This window comes from Ovis aries, chromosome 21, assembly GCF_016772045.2.
Source record: "Ovis aries strain OAR_USU_Benz2616 breed Rambouillet chromosome 21, ARS-UI_Ramb_v3.0, whole genome shotgun sequence".
NCBI lineage: Eukaryota > Metazoa > Chordata > Mammalia > Artiodactyla > Bovidae > Ovis > Ovis aries.
This window is the reverse complement of record NC_056074.1, coordinates 15,449,582-15,462,423: the sequence shown is the minus strand read 5'-3', so window position 1 is coordinate 15,462,423 and position 12,842 is coordinate 15,449,582. Positions and strand designations below refer to the sequence as shown.

The window sequence follows — 12,842 nt, the reverse complement described above, 5'->3', positions numbered from 1 at the left end:
TGACTCTCAAAGAATAGGGTCTAACACCATTCCAGGCTTGGGGGGTATGAACTTGTACTAAATGCTGAGGTCATTCTGAAGCAGCGAGGCCAGCATTCAGGAACTGCTATCTGTGCCCGAGCTATACCCTCTAACCACAGTAAACTCCTCAGGGGCACCTACTCTGCAGTGGCTGGTCCCTACCTGGAGGAGCTCACAATCTGGTGAGAGAGAGAGAGAAATGAGTCCATTGCATTGTAACACTTGTAGTAATGGAGGTTTGGTCTCAGTGGAGAGCTAGGACAGAGAAGGGAGTGTCTCCATAGGGCCTGGCACATAGCTGGGGGTCCCACAGTATCTGTGGTTTTGAATAAAAGTTTCTGGCCCATCATCTATGAAATTTCTGGCATGTCTTCACACCTACTCCAGGTCTTAAGAGAGTAGTTTTTACTGACCCAATAAGTTTAATTAAACAATTACCATATACTGAGCCTTATACTGGGTCCTGCCCGGTATGAGATTAAACAAAAGAAGCAAAGAAATGATCCTGCCTTTTAGGACCTGAACCTGTGGGAACCAGCATGAGAGTCAGGAATCACAGTGGGTCAGTTTAGGATGAAGTCTTCCAGAAAACAGCCCAAATGGAGAAGGGCAGAGGTTTGGCTCAGGGGAATAAGGAATAACTCTCAACACACACTGCATCTGCTCATTCAGCAGATCCCTACTGTGTGCCAGGCACTGTGCTAGGTACTGGGGATACTGTGGTGAACAAAACCTGACTTGGTTCCTGCCCTCAGGAATCTATATGTTAATATAGTGCAGGAGGATGACCCCAACCAAGAAAGCATGATTAGTGCTCTATAGGAGGATAGGATGCTGTGAAACTGTTAACAGGGGTGTTTGACCCATACAAGGATGTCAGGCAGGCCCTCCGTGAGGAAGAAGTTGGAGCTGAGGTTTGTAGTGTTAGCCAACCAGGGAGAGGTGCGACAAGCAAGTGCAAGCGCCCAGTGGCAGGGAGGATACAGTGAGCCCAGAATGAGGGGCTGATGTGGGCTGAGGCTCGGGAGGTGACAGGGCCCCCTTGTGCAGGGGCTGAGCACAAAGACAAGGTGCTCTGCCTTGGTGGAGGATATCTGAATCCATACAACCCGGCACTGTGTGATCCCAGCTACAGTGGACGAAGTGGCCAATGGAGGTGGCTGTAGGAATCCAGTTGAGGGTTGAATTCAAGCCTGGAGGTCCAGGGAGTTCTAATTAAGGTCTGGGTGTTTTAAGTGGGCTTTAGAGGAAAAACAGGACTTTGCCTGGTTGTATGAATGTGTGTTCATGGTGGAGGTCTTGGGAGATAGGATGTTTCAGGCGAAAGGCACAGTGAACACAAAGAGGAAGAGGGTAGGTCATTTGAGAAAGAGCAAGAATCTGCCTGGGGGCGGAATAAAGTGTGCAGGGATCTCTGGAAGCCCTGTCAGCCCTCCCTGGAGGAGTGATTTGTGTGTGCACACAGCTCATCTTCCCGCAGGACATGACTTGGCCAGGGCTCTGGACAGCAGCTTCTAGATCCAGCTCTTACCTGCCTTGCCAAGAATGGACTAGGTGGTCAGGGAGGCCCGTGGGTGGAGGTGGGAGTGGGTGGGGGAGAGGCAAAGGGGCGGAGCAAACGGGAAGACTCAGATGTTGCCTTTGTGAGATGCATCAGCAATAATTACAATCCACTGGGGCTTATTATGTGCCAGGCATTGTGCTTTTACCTCATTAGGATACCTCCCAGGGACGAACGCATCCTTGCCCCATTTCACGGATGGGGAGCTGGGGCCCAGAAAGGTTGAGCTGCTCGCCCCCAAGTCTCAGCACGCAGGGGACCACGTTGGGGGTGGGGGTGGGGCTCGGTCCTGTCGGGCAGATTGTGACCCTGCTCCCTGTCCCCCGCAGCCTGGCCACCATGGACAAGATCCTGGAGGCCGTGGTGACATCATCATACCCGGCGAGCGTGAAGCAAGGGCTCGTGCGGCGCGTGCTGGAGGCGGCGCGGCAGCCGCTGGAGCGCGAGCAGTGCCTGGCGCTGCTGGCGCTGGGTACGCGCCTCTACGTGAGCGGCGCCGACGAGCTGCCCCGCCGCGTGGGCTGCCAGCTGCTGCACGTGGCCGGCCGCCACCACCCGGAGGTCTTCGCCGAGTTTTTCAGCGCGCGCCGCGTGCTGCGCCTCCTCCAGGGAGGCGCCGGGCCGCCGAGCGCCCGCGCGCTGGCCTGCGTGCAGCTCTGCCTGCAACTGCTGCCCGAGGGGCCCGGAGCCGACGAGGTGTTTGCGCTGCTGCGGCGCGAGGTGCTGCGCACGGTGTGCGAGCGCCCGGGCCCCGCGGTCTGCGCGCAGGTGGCGCGGCTGCTGGCACGGCACCCGCGCTGCGTCCCCGACGGCCCTCACCGCCTGCTCTTCTGCCAGCAGCTTGTGCGCTGCCTCGGCCGCTTTCGCTGCCCGGCCGAGGGGGAGGAGGGCGCTGTGGAGTTCCTGGAGCAGGCCCAGCAGGTGAGCGGGCTCCTGGCGCAGCTGTGGCGCGCGCAGCCTGCTGCCATCCTGCCCTGCCTCAAGGAGCTGTTCGCCGTTATCTCCTGCACAGGTGCGTGTGCCCTGGGGCCGCAGTGGGGCCCGTGCGTGCAGTCTTCTGCGTGGCGCGCCCCCTTGGTGGTGTGGTGTATGCACAGGGGTGTGTGGGGGGATGTGCCTTTACTTAGCAGGCCCCTCCTGAGCTCCTGCGGGTGGAGGTGGGGGCTCCGATCCTGTGGTCCGCTCCTCTGGCCAGGGGGAGTCGGGGGAGGGGGGTGAGTGAGTCAACAGGAAGCGGGGGATGGTCATCATGCTCTGTGGGTCAGGTGAGTTTCCAAGTGATGATTTTTGAGGCTGGCCTTGAGAGCTGGGCAGCGCCAGGCAGCAGGGGTAGGGTGCTCAGGGCAGGCAGAGCGATAGATCCAGAGACGTGATGGAGCCTGTACCTGTCAACTGTGAACTGTAAATCTTGGCTGTTGACAGCTGTGGAAATTGGACTGTAGTTTAAATGACTAAAATAAAATTTTTGCCTTCCCTGATTATAGGGTTGTTCATGGGAAAGGAAGGGAATGCACCTGGCAGGAGGAGGAACCAAGGCTGGGTGTGTAAGGACCTAGGTCTTTCATACAATTGGGCAACACATTTTGATGACTAATTTTTTTTTTAATGTCTGTTCGGTTCACCGGGAATGTCCTCCCTCCCCTCAAGTCACATTGCCCTCCTTCCTGTTCTTTCCAGCGCCACTGTTACTATCTAAGGGCCTGGCCTATACAGGCGTAGTTAGGGGTTAGTACTTTTTTCTTTGCTCAGCTCAGGGCCAAAGCAGTGCCAGTGAAGGTCTGTTGAGTGAATGAGCTAAGATGAGATAGAGGCCAGGATGCTGTAGGAGGTGAGGAGGAGGCCCCAGTGTGCTCTTTGCAGAGGGCCCCTAGTTCCTTGGCAGCATGAAAGATATGGGGTGCTAGGGGAGGGGTGGGGCCCATCTGTCCTCCAAGCTCAGCCCCCGCCCCTGTTCCAGAGGAGGAGCCACCGTCTAGTGCCCTCGCCAGTGTGGTCCAGCACCTCCCACTGGAGCTCATGGATGGTGTCGTCCGGAACCTCAGCAATGATGACAGTGTGACGGACTCCCAGATGCTGACTGCCATCAGCAGGTGGGCTGAGAGACGAGTGGTGGTCAGGTCTCTCTCTGTGTCCCAGAAGCCCCTTCCACTGGGTGGGATTGCTGGGCTAGATTTAGTGTCAGAGGGCCCAGGCCCTCATGCTTGTTCAGTCCATCCATCCTTTGAGCCCTTCCTGTGCCAGGCCCAGGGCTGCAGGTGGGAGACACAGAGAGCTTTGCTCTAGTGATGCTCTCGGGCTGGATACCAACTCTGTGACCCTAGACCAGTCAGCGGACTCTCTGAGCTTCAGTTGTCCCATCTGTAATAGCAGAGGCAGTATAAGAAGTTGTTAGGCCCCCATGGGGTCAATGATAGGAGATAAAAGCACTTTATGAAGTGCTTTCTGAGTTTGGCAAGTATGGTAAACAGAGTTTGGGTACTTTTCAGCTCACAGAGCTCTTGCACATCCCCCACCTCATGTGAACATCATCACACCTGTGATCTAGCCACACCTGCCTGGCCGGTGATCTCAGAATATGACACCTACCCTCCGGCCTGCAGGCCTTTGGCTCTGCAGACTCCATCCGCCTGGCATCCCGCCTCCCCCTACCATTCTTTCCATTCCTGTGTGCAGATCCACTGTCTCCTCCATTGGGCCTTCCCGGATTCCTTGTCTTTAGTAGGTGAGAGAGTGGGCTCTAGAAATAAACTGCCTGAGTTCAAGTCTTGGCTCTCCCACTTCTTGCCTGTGTGATTCTGGGCAAGTTACTCAACCCCTCTCTGCCTCAGCATCCTCATGTGTAATTTGTAGTATAATTGGACCCATCTTACAGGGTTGTTGTGAGGGTTGAATTAGGTAAAATGAGATGTTACATCGTGCCTAGAATAGTGCCGTGGTAGCTGTTACTACCATATTTACTATTTCTTTGCTTTTCTTTGTAGTAGGAGCTTCCAAGTATAAAAATAATGATATTAGTGCTTTTTTTTCCCCGAGTACCTACTGTGTGGCAGCTTCATGCTCCATGCATGCAGGTGTTATTTTGTGCGGAGGTCACATGGGTTAATACATGTAAGGCAGAGCAGTGCCTGTTGCAGATTGAATAAATGTCATCGGTTAGCCATTGTTATCTCTTAATCCATAAACAGCTCTGTGAGGTAGGTGTCGTCTCTATTTGACAGAGGAAGAAACTGAGGCTAAAGAGAGTAAGTGACTTGCTCCAGGTCACAAGCGAAGGTTTGTGGGAGCCAGAGCTTCTGGCCTGGGGGCAGTACTTCTCCTGCCATTGGGCCGCACAGTCCAGGCAGAGGCAGCTGAAAGCCCTGCTCTGCCACTGCAGCGCAGTGTGTGTGGGGTGAGGTTTGGGACGTTGAGAGGGCCTGGCTTCCCTCCTGCCGGGCTGGGAGCCCCAGTCTCTGCCGGCTGCCTGTGCTTGGCTCGTTTGTAGTCCCCAGGGTGTCCTGTTCATCCTCCAGACCCCAGGGCCGCCCTGTGTAGGTGTGAGTCAGTGTGGGGGGGTCTCAGGTCAGTATGGCTGATCCCTGGGCTGCCCGCTCCCAGGCGTTTGGGACTCCCCGGTCCTTGCGTCACTGTCACTCCCCTCACCAGGATGATCGACTGGGTGTCCTGGCCCCTGGGGAAGAATATTGACAAGTGGATCATTGCACTGCTGAAGGGTCTGGCCGCTGTTAAGAAGTTCAGCATCTTGATCGAGGTTTCACTCGCCAAAATTGAGAAGGTTGGTGGGCCCCTGTCCTAGCCCTGGCCTCTGGCCTTTCCCGCTGGTCTCTTGCCAGGGGCAGTGCAGGTCTGGGAGGCAGAGCACTGAGGCTCCCACCCATGCTCACGGTGACCGGGGACAATTCACTGCTTCCCCTGGGCCTCAGGTTTCCCCCATTCACTCCTCTGACTCTTCATTCAAGTGTGTGCGTCTATCACTTTTGGTCCATCCATCCATCCGATATCTGACTGTCTTGCTGTGCATTTCACTGGCTGTCCATCCACCCGAGTCTGTGAGCACCTCTGGGTTCTTGCTCCCTCATGGGTCTGCTGCTTCGACTCTGGAGTCTCTGGCCCCCTTTCAGGCCTGTGGCTACACTTGGCCCTGGGTGGCTCAGGTCTGTGGGACTCCTGACCAGGGTTTTTTTTTTTTTTTCCAGGTTTTCTCCAAGCTTCTGTATCCCATTGTCCGGGGCGCTGCCTTGTCCGTCCTCAAGTACATGCTCCTGACCTTCCAGCACTCCCATGAGGCCTTCCACCTGGTAAGGGGCCCTGCATGTTGCCCCGAGGATGGGTGGGTGGCCCTGCATCCCCGACTGGTCTGGCTAGAGGCCAGACGTGTTATCTCTGTTGGGGCTTAAGGTGATGGGGCTTGAAGGCTAAGACCTCCAGTACCTGGATGTTAGCACTGGAAGAGACTTGAGATCCAATTTTACAGATAGAAAACGTAGGCCAAAGAGTGCGTGTGACACTCCGCCTGGGCCCTGAGTAGAGTGCCAGGCCTAGAATGAACGGCAGCGGTGTTTCTTGGGTGCCAGCTCTGTGGCAGACACAGTGCTAAAGACATTACCCATGTTCATTCATTTTACTCCCAGAGTAGCCCCAAGACAGAGGTTTCTGTCATTTTCTCCATTTTTCAACTGAAGAAACTGCAAATTAGGGAGATTAGATTGCATGTTGCAGGCACACTGCTGGTGAGTGGTACAGGGAAGATTCCAGCTGAGTTGGTCTCACTGAGTTGGTCTGACCCAATATAGGTTAGGAGTCCATCAGGAGTCCCGTCTAAACTCTGCTGTCCATCAGCACCCAGGAGGCCTGGCCTCGGCTCCAGGCCCTCTCTGCTGCTTTCTGGGCCCTCCCTTGGGAAGAGCAGCCCGCAGCCCTGCAGAAGGGGCCCGGGATTCTTGTGGCCCTTGATCAGTGCTGAAACATGCTTCCTGACTTGCACAGTGGGAAGAGCAGCGAACCAAGGATTGGGGTTGCGTGGGATTGAGTCTTAGCTCTGCCATTGATCAGATGTGGTGGCCTTGGGCCAGACACTTAGCTCTCAGCGTGGGGTGGGGGTAAACCCTTAGGCTGGTGGAACAGGGTTAGATGAGGTCACATTTGTCATAGCCTGTTAGATACAAGGGACTTGAGATATATATATATATATATATATATATTTTTTTTTTTTTTTTCCCTCCCCATCCTTCTCCTGGGCTCTCCTGCTTCCAGTTTCTGTAGCCTGACTCTTCCATCCCTGGTACATTATGGTGTGGCTTCCCTATAGGTTTGAAAGTTAACACTCTGTAGTACAGAGGGAAAAAAAATGGGCTTTGGGTTCATACAGACCTGGCTCCGACAGCAACTTCTGCCATAACCCTTGGTGAAGTCCTTGGCAAATTACATAACCTGTCTCATTTAGTTTCTTCATCTATAAAATGGGGAGAGTAATCGCCACATGTCACTGTGAGGAGGAAGTGCTTCACACGATAAACGTTTGCTGCCACTCATCTCTGGCAGGGCTGCCACCAGCTGACCACACTGTGGCCCCAGCATCGCTCCTGGGTGACAGAGTAACCCGGGTCACTCTGGCCTTCGGGCTCTTCAGGGAGATCCATTGGCTGATACTCAATAGCTGGGGCTCAGGCCTGCCCTCAGCTGTGAGCAGGGATCTATTTGTCCCATTAAACAGATGAAGAGAGTGAGGCAGAGTATCCAAGGTCGTGTGTTGTAAAGAGTCAGCTGCCTGCAGAGCATAGAGCCCCATGCAGGTAAGGGGCACAGTGGTCAGGTGGGCACACCTCCCTGCTTTCAAAAATCTCTGGGTGCTTCCAGCATTGACCACTGCCCCACAACTCAGGCGGGGAAACTGGTGCTGACTAACCCTCCTCTGCTGTCACAGCTCCTCCCTCACATCCCCCCAATGGTGGCATCTCTGGTCAAGGAGGACTCCAACTCGGGGACCAGCTGCCTGGAGCAACTGGCGGAGCTGGTCCACTGCATGGTGTTCCGGTTTCCCGGCTTCCCGGATCTGTATGAACCCGTCATGGAGGCCATCAAGGTGAGCGACGGTCCTCACTGTTCCTGTACCCCACTCGGGCAGAGGTGCCAGTTTGGGCTTTGCTCAAGGCCACGCTGCAGATTGGTGGCAGCCGTCCATACTTTAGCCCTTGACTGTCTCCCATCGTCTCCCCCGGCCCATCCTGTGCTTCAGGCACCCTGAGCCACCTGCCATTCCCCTAGATGGATCTTCCTGTCTTGATTGTTCTGAGCCTTTGTATGTGCCAATCACTCTAACTTAAACTGCTCTCTTGTTCTGCCTGGACAGCTCCTGCTCCTCCTCCTAAGCCTTCTTGAAGGCTCTGCTGAAGGGATACCTGCCTCAGGAAGCCTTCCCTGATGACTCTGAATGACCCCCCACCCCAGCCCTGCCCCTTGGCTGGATCATGGCCTCTTTGAGCTTCCACAGCCCTAGTCCATCCCTCTGCCACACGTCGTCACTGTCTGTGTGTCGGTCTGCTCTTAGACTGAGCGCTCCAGGAGCAGACTTATGCCCCACTCTGTGCCGGGCCCAGGCTGGGAACTGGGGATGCAGGCATGAGGCAGATCAAATCTCCCTTTGAGAAGCTCACATCCCAGTGGGGTGACTGACGTGTTTACTCATAAATCTGATCTAAGCAGGTTATGAAGTGCATGTGAGAATCAGCCCAAGAGCAGTGAGGAGGCAGAGGAGGGACAGATCTCCTCCAGTCAGAGGAGGAGGCTGCAAGGAAGAAAAGGGCTTCTGAACCCAGCTTCATCTGAACAGCTAGGAGAATAACCAGTGTTGATAGCTAGAGTCACACTTGCCAGTGTCTTCCAATACATTCTGTCTTCTCTTGCTCACTAGAAACCTATGAGGCAGGTACTGATGTTGTTGCAGTTTCATAGACGAGGAAAATGAGACTCTGAGAGATGTGGTATTTTATTCACAGTCATGGAGATAGTGAGAGATGCAGCCAGGGCCCAGGGTTGCCGAGCCCTTTCCCACTGCGTGATGCAGAGGACAGGTTCAAATGTGGGTGACGATGTCCAGGTACGTGATGATCCTTTGAGGACGTATGATCTGACTTCCATTTCTATAACATAGCAGAAAAGTAACCTGAGAAATGTCCCATTGCAAAACACCGAGAAATGCTTGTTAAAATATAACAAACATCTTGTTAAGTATATAGCTGAGCTTGCAAGAGAGTAAGTAAGGATCCACAAGGGCCAAAAAGGAAGAGAAAATCAAATTCCAGAGTGGTGAATGAGAAGTGATACTCTTTAGCCATGAGGTGGGGAGGGAAGTTGGGTGAGATGGCCAGCCTCAGCCCCCATGGGGCATGAGCTGGTGGGGACAGGAGCTGAGGTTAGGGCCTGCCCCCAGGAGGGAGTTAATATCAAGTGGCCCCTGTAATTCGGGACCCAAGAAAGGCTTTACTATTAGCAAATGATGTTTTAGAAAAAATACACATGGTCCCAAATAGACATCAAGGAAAGTTCTCTGGCTTGGATTGGGAAAAAAGACATTTGTCATCACTGGACTGCTCTCATGTGGTTTTAGGGGTTCAGGTTCTTATCTTTTTTTGCAGTTATGGGACCCCTTAAGCTCAGATACTAACACTGAAAGTGGTCATAAACTTGTAATACCCAAGGGTTGCCTAATAAAAGCAGACAAGAAACAGCTTTCAAGCCACAAAGATAAAATTCTACTAAAGATGAGTTTATAATCCCCAGATTACAAAACACACAAGGGAACAATCCACCATGAATGAGAGTAGGTAAACACAACCTGTCATTTACTTGGATTTTTCTCAGTTCTTCCAATTGAGCATGAGAAAGAGTTTTTTGTTGTTTTTTTTTTGAAACAGTCAGAACTAACCAACAGTAGAAGCAGCTCCCTTATTAGATCATGAGCTCCTTGGCACTGGAGGTGGTTGAGCAGAGGAGACAGGACTCAAACTTGTTGAAAATGACTGTTCCTGTGAGCTTCAGATGGGCAGGGACCGTGTCGTTTTGATCTGTGTGTCTAATAAGTGAGTGAATGAACAGGACTGTGGTGTGACGTATGGTATCATGGAGGCGTGAACAAAGAGGGAGCACGGCCCTGAACTGGGCACCAGGGGAAACTGACACGGAGGGAGATCCAGGTTTTGCACACTGGAGGCTATGGCCTGATCCAGAGGGGCAAGGTGAGTCTGCAAATACATATTCAACTGGCTATAGGAAGTTAAGCTCTATAAGACAGGTGTAGATAGTGTGAGGGCCCCCACTTGAGAAGATTATGGAAAGTCTTCTGGAGAGGGGATATATATAGACCTTGAGGGACAGGAACTGGGAGGAGGAGGCCAGGGGATAAGGTGTGGGAGCAAGAACGTGCACGTCCAGTTTGGTGGTCACGTGTGGTGGAAGAGAGGCGAGACGAGAAGATGGGCAGAAAATGAGGCTGAGTGACTGCTCGGTCCAGCAGATCTGGGCTTCTCAACATCTCCTCCGAAGTACTTGACCCCAGAAGAGGGGAGTTACCCCAAGCAGCCTGACACAAGCTCAGTTTCTGTAAAATCTCAAGTCATATCAAAGATTCAAGTATATACTTCATAATTATACTTCATAATCTGTTTTAATAGAAACATATTTTTCTTCCTTGGATTTTAGCTAATATAGATCTAGGAAGATGTGTGATACTTGTATGGCTTTGACTACCTTTTGGTACAAGCCAGTTTGAGAGGCAAGTCTGCAAAGTATTAATAGGATTTATTGTTTATTAAATTCTTCCACATTTTATTCATCCTTTGAATTGCTGTTTTTTAGTTGCTAAGTCATGTCAGACTCTCTGCAACCCCATTGACTGTGGCCTGCCAGTCTCCTCTGTCTGTGGGATTTTGCAGGCAAGGATACTGGCGTGGGTTGCCATTTCCTCCTCCAGGGAGTCTTCCCGACCTCTGTATACAGGCACCTTTATAAATTCTGGAAAGTTCTCTCACTTAGGCAGTTGTGTTAAGTTATGGCAGTTTCTCTGGGGGCTGTGGTCCTTGCTGAGGGAGCTACGTTTTATGTAGATTTCTAGTAACAGGAGGAGCTTGAAAGTTATTTGAAAGTTTTTGTTTTATTCTCTTTTTTCTCCTGTGAGTACAAAGTTACCTTCTTTGGGGAAAATGACATTTGATTTTTTTTCTTTCTTTTTTTTTTAGTGTGGATATTTTTGCATTTTGTGGTGTTGATGGAGCAGGGAGTGTTGGTTCTGTCTTTTTGTCCCTATTTGTTTATGTTTTGTGTGGGGTGGGGTTGGATTGGGGATAGTAGGAAGAAAAAAGAAGGGACTACAAAGTTACTGAGCCCTTAGCTTCTTTTCTTTGGGTTTTTCTGGTGGCTCAGCTGGTAAAGAATCTGCCTGCCAGTGCAGCAGATGCAAGAGTGGGTTCAATCCCTGGGTCAGGAAGATCCCCTGGAGGAGGAAATGGCAGCCCACTCCAGTATTCTTGCCTGGAAAATTCCATGAACAGAGGAGCCTGGCTGGCTACAGTCCATGTGGTCATAAAGAGTTGGACATGACTAAGCACACATGCCTAGCTTCTTACCTCAGGCACCTCCTGTATTTTTACTATCTGTGGGAGGTGACTGACTAATCTGATAAATTATCTGATAAACCATCATGGGAAATGAGTGAGCAAATGTATTAAACCACTGCTTGAGCCCTACCTTTTGCATTGATGAGGGCTTTCAGTGCTAAGCTGGTTTGAAGCTCAGGAACCTTAGACAGATCTAGGAACTGTGCTAAGATCTGGAAATAAGAACGGGGCTAGAGGAGCTGTCGTGAATACCACTTAAATCTAGTGAATAATGTTGCATTATTATGCTAAGGCGTTTTTCTTTAGACTATGTCATCCTTAGAGCCAGCGCTTTGGTTATACTCTCTTCAGTGCGGCTGTCCGGTGTGAAAAAGGGTAATGAGTGGTCAAGTGTGCTAACCCTGCGCCTGTGACCAAGGACTCATACCTCAGACCCCCAGGATCCTCCCACCATCCTGACTGTGGGCCGGGGGGGTGGTGGGGGTGGGGTGGGGTGTGTGTGTGTGTGTGTGTGTCTGTGTGTGTGTGTGTGTGAGACTAATTTGAAAAAGCTGACTGTGCGAACTTGAACGTGAAGAAGGTGTAAATAGGAGCAGGCCCCGTTAAAGTATAGCGTGCTGAACTGACATACGGTAGGAGTGTCCTCATTTGACAGATGAGCAAACTGAGGTCCAGGGAGGTTAACTCGCTGAGTCAGGCTGGCTTACTGACCACAGCCAGAGAGCTGTGAGCACAGGAGTCAGGACCAGGGTTGAGAGCTCAGCACGGCTGGATTGGGCCAGGGGGCCGGTGCTGTCATTGCTTAAAGTGTGTCTCATCCTGGGCTCATCTTAACATATAATAGAGTCTTCATTTATTGCCTCTTCAGAAAATCCTTTCTCTATCTGGGTCTTCGTTTTTTTCATCTACGTAGTGAAGATTTTACCCCTTTCTAAAGGCAGTTGTGACATGAAAGATCATCTCGAAGGCCCACATGTCAAGGTGAAAACCTAGAATATGTTTGAAAGCAGGGGACTGTTCACACACATCTCTGAGACATTTTTTGGGTGGTGTGCTTGACCCGTGTGTGATGGGCTATACTCCAGGGTTTCCTGGAGGAGGTGGTATTCTTAGAGCTAACCCTGGTGCTCAGCGTCCCTCTGGCTTGTTCCTCACTCAGGACCTCCATGTTCCCAGTGAGGACCGAATCAAGCAGCTGCTGGGGCAGGACGCCTGGACCTCACAGAAGAGTGAGTTGGCCGGCTTTTATCCCCGGCTCATGGCCAAGTCAGACACGGGCAAGATTGGTTTAATCAACCTGGGCAACACGTGCTACGTGAACAGCATCCTTCAGGCCTTGTTCATGGCTTCCGAGTAGGTGCTGCTTTTATCTTTCTTGTCTGCCTCTGCCTCTGTCTGCTGGGCTTCCTGGTGTGTGGGGGTAGGGCTGGGGGTTGGAGATGGGGGGCTCCTGCTGTGTATCATGGGCACAGTTCCCTGAGGTCTGTGGGTATGTGAAGGGCAGGTGAGAGCTCCCAGAGGGCTGCAGGCCGTTGTCTAGGCAATAGGTCAAGACTTGATGGGAACTTGAGGTGGGGATTTGGGGGCCAGGCTGCAGCGGGAAGTGGGTTTGCTGTGTTGGTCGACATCACTCACTTTTCTCCTAGAGT

The 12,842-nt window shown here is 52.1% G+C and overlaps 1 protein-coding gene across 3 annotated transcripts in view; it reads left to right on the top strand.

Moving 5' to 3' along the window:
- Window positions 1–12,842, top strand: part of USP35 (ubiquitin specific peptidase 35) — a 61,768-nt gene that overhangs the window by 4,673 nt on the left and 44,253 nt on the right. For all 3 annotated transcript variants that reach the window (XM_060403948.1, XM_060403950.1, XM_060403949.1), the window contains exons 2-7: window positions 1,912–2,594; window positions 3,540–3,672; window positions 5,228–5,357; window positions 5,779–5,880; window positions 7,506–7,664; window positions 12,353–12,546. In XM_060403948.1, coding sequence (XP_060259931.1) covers window positions 1,922–2,594; window positions 3,540–3,672; window positions 5,228–5,357; window positions 5,779–5,880; window positions 7,506–7,664; window positions 12,353–12,546 — 1,391 coding nt within the window. In that variant the 5' untranslated portion in view covers window positions 1,912–1,921. The remainder of the gene's footprint in view (window positions 1–1,911; window positions 2,595–3,539; window positions 3,673–5,227; window positions 5,358–5,778; window positions 5,881–7,505; window positions 7,665–12,352; window positions 12,547–12,842) is intronic.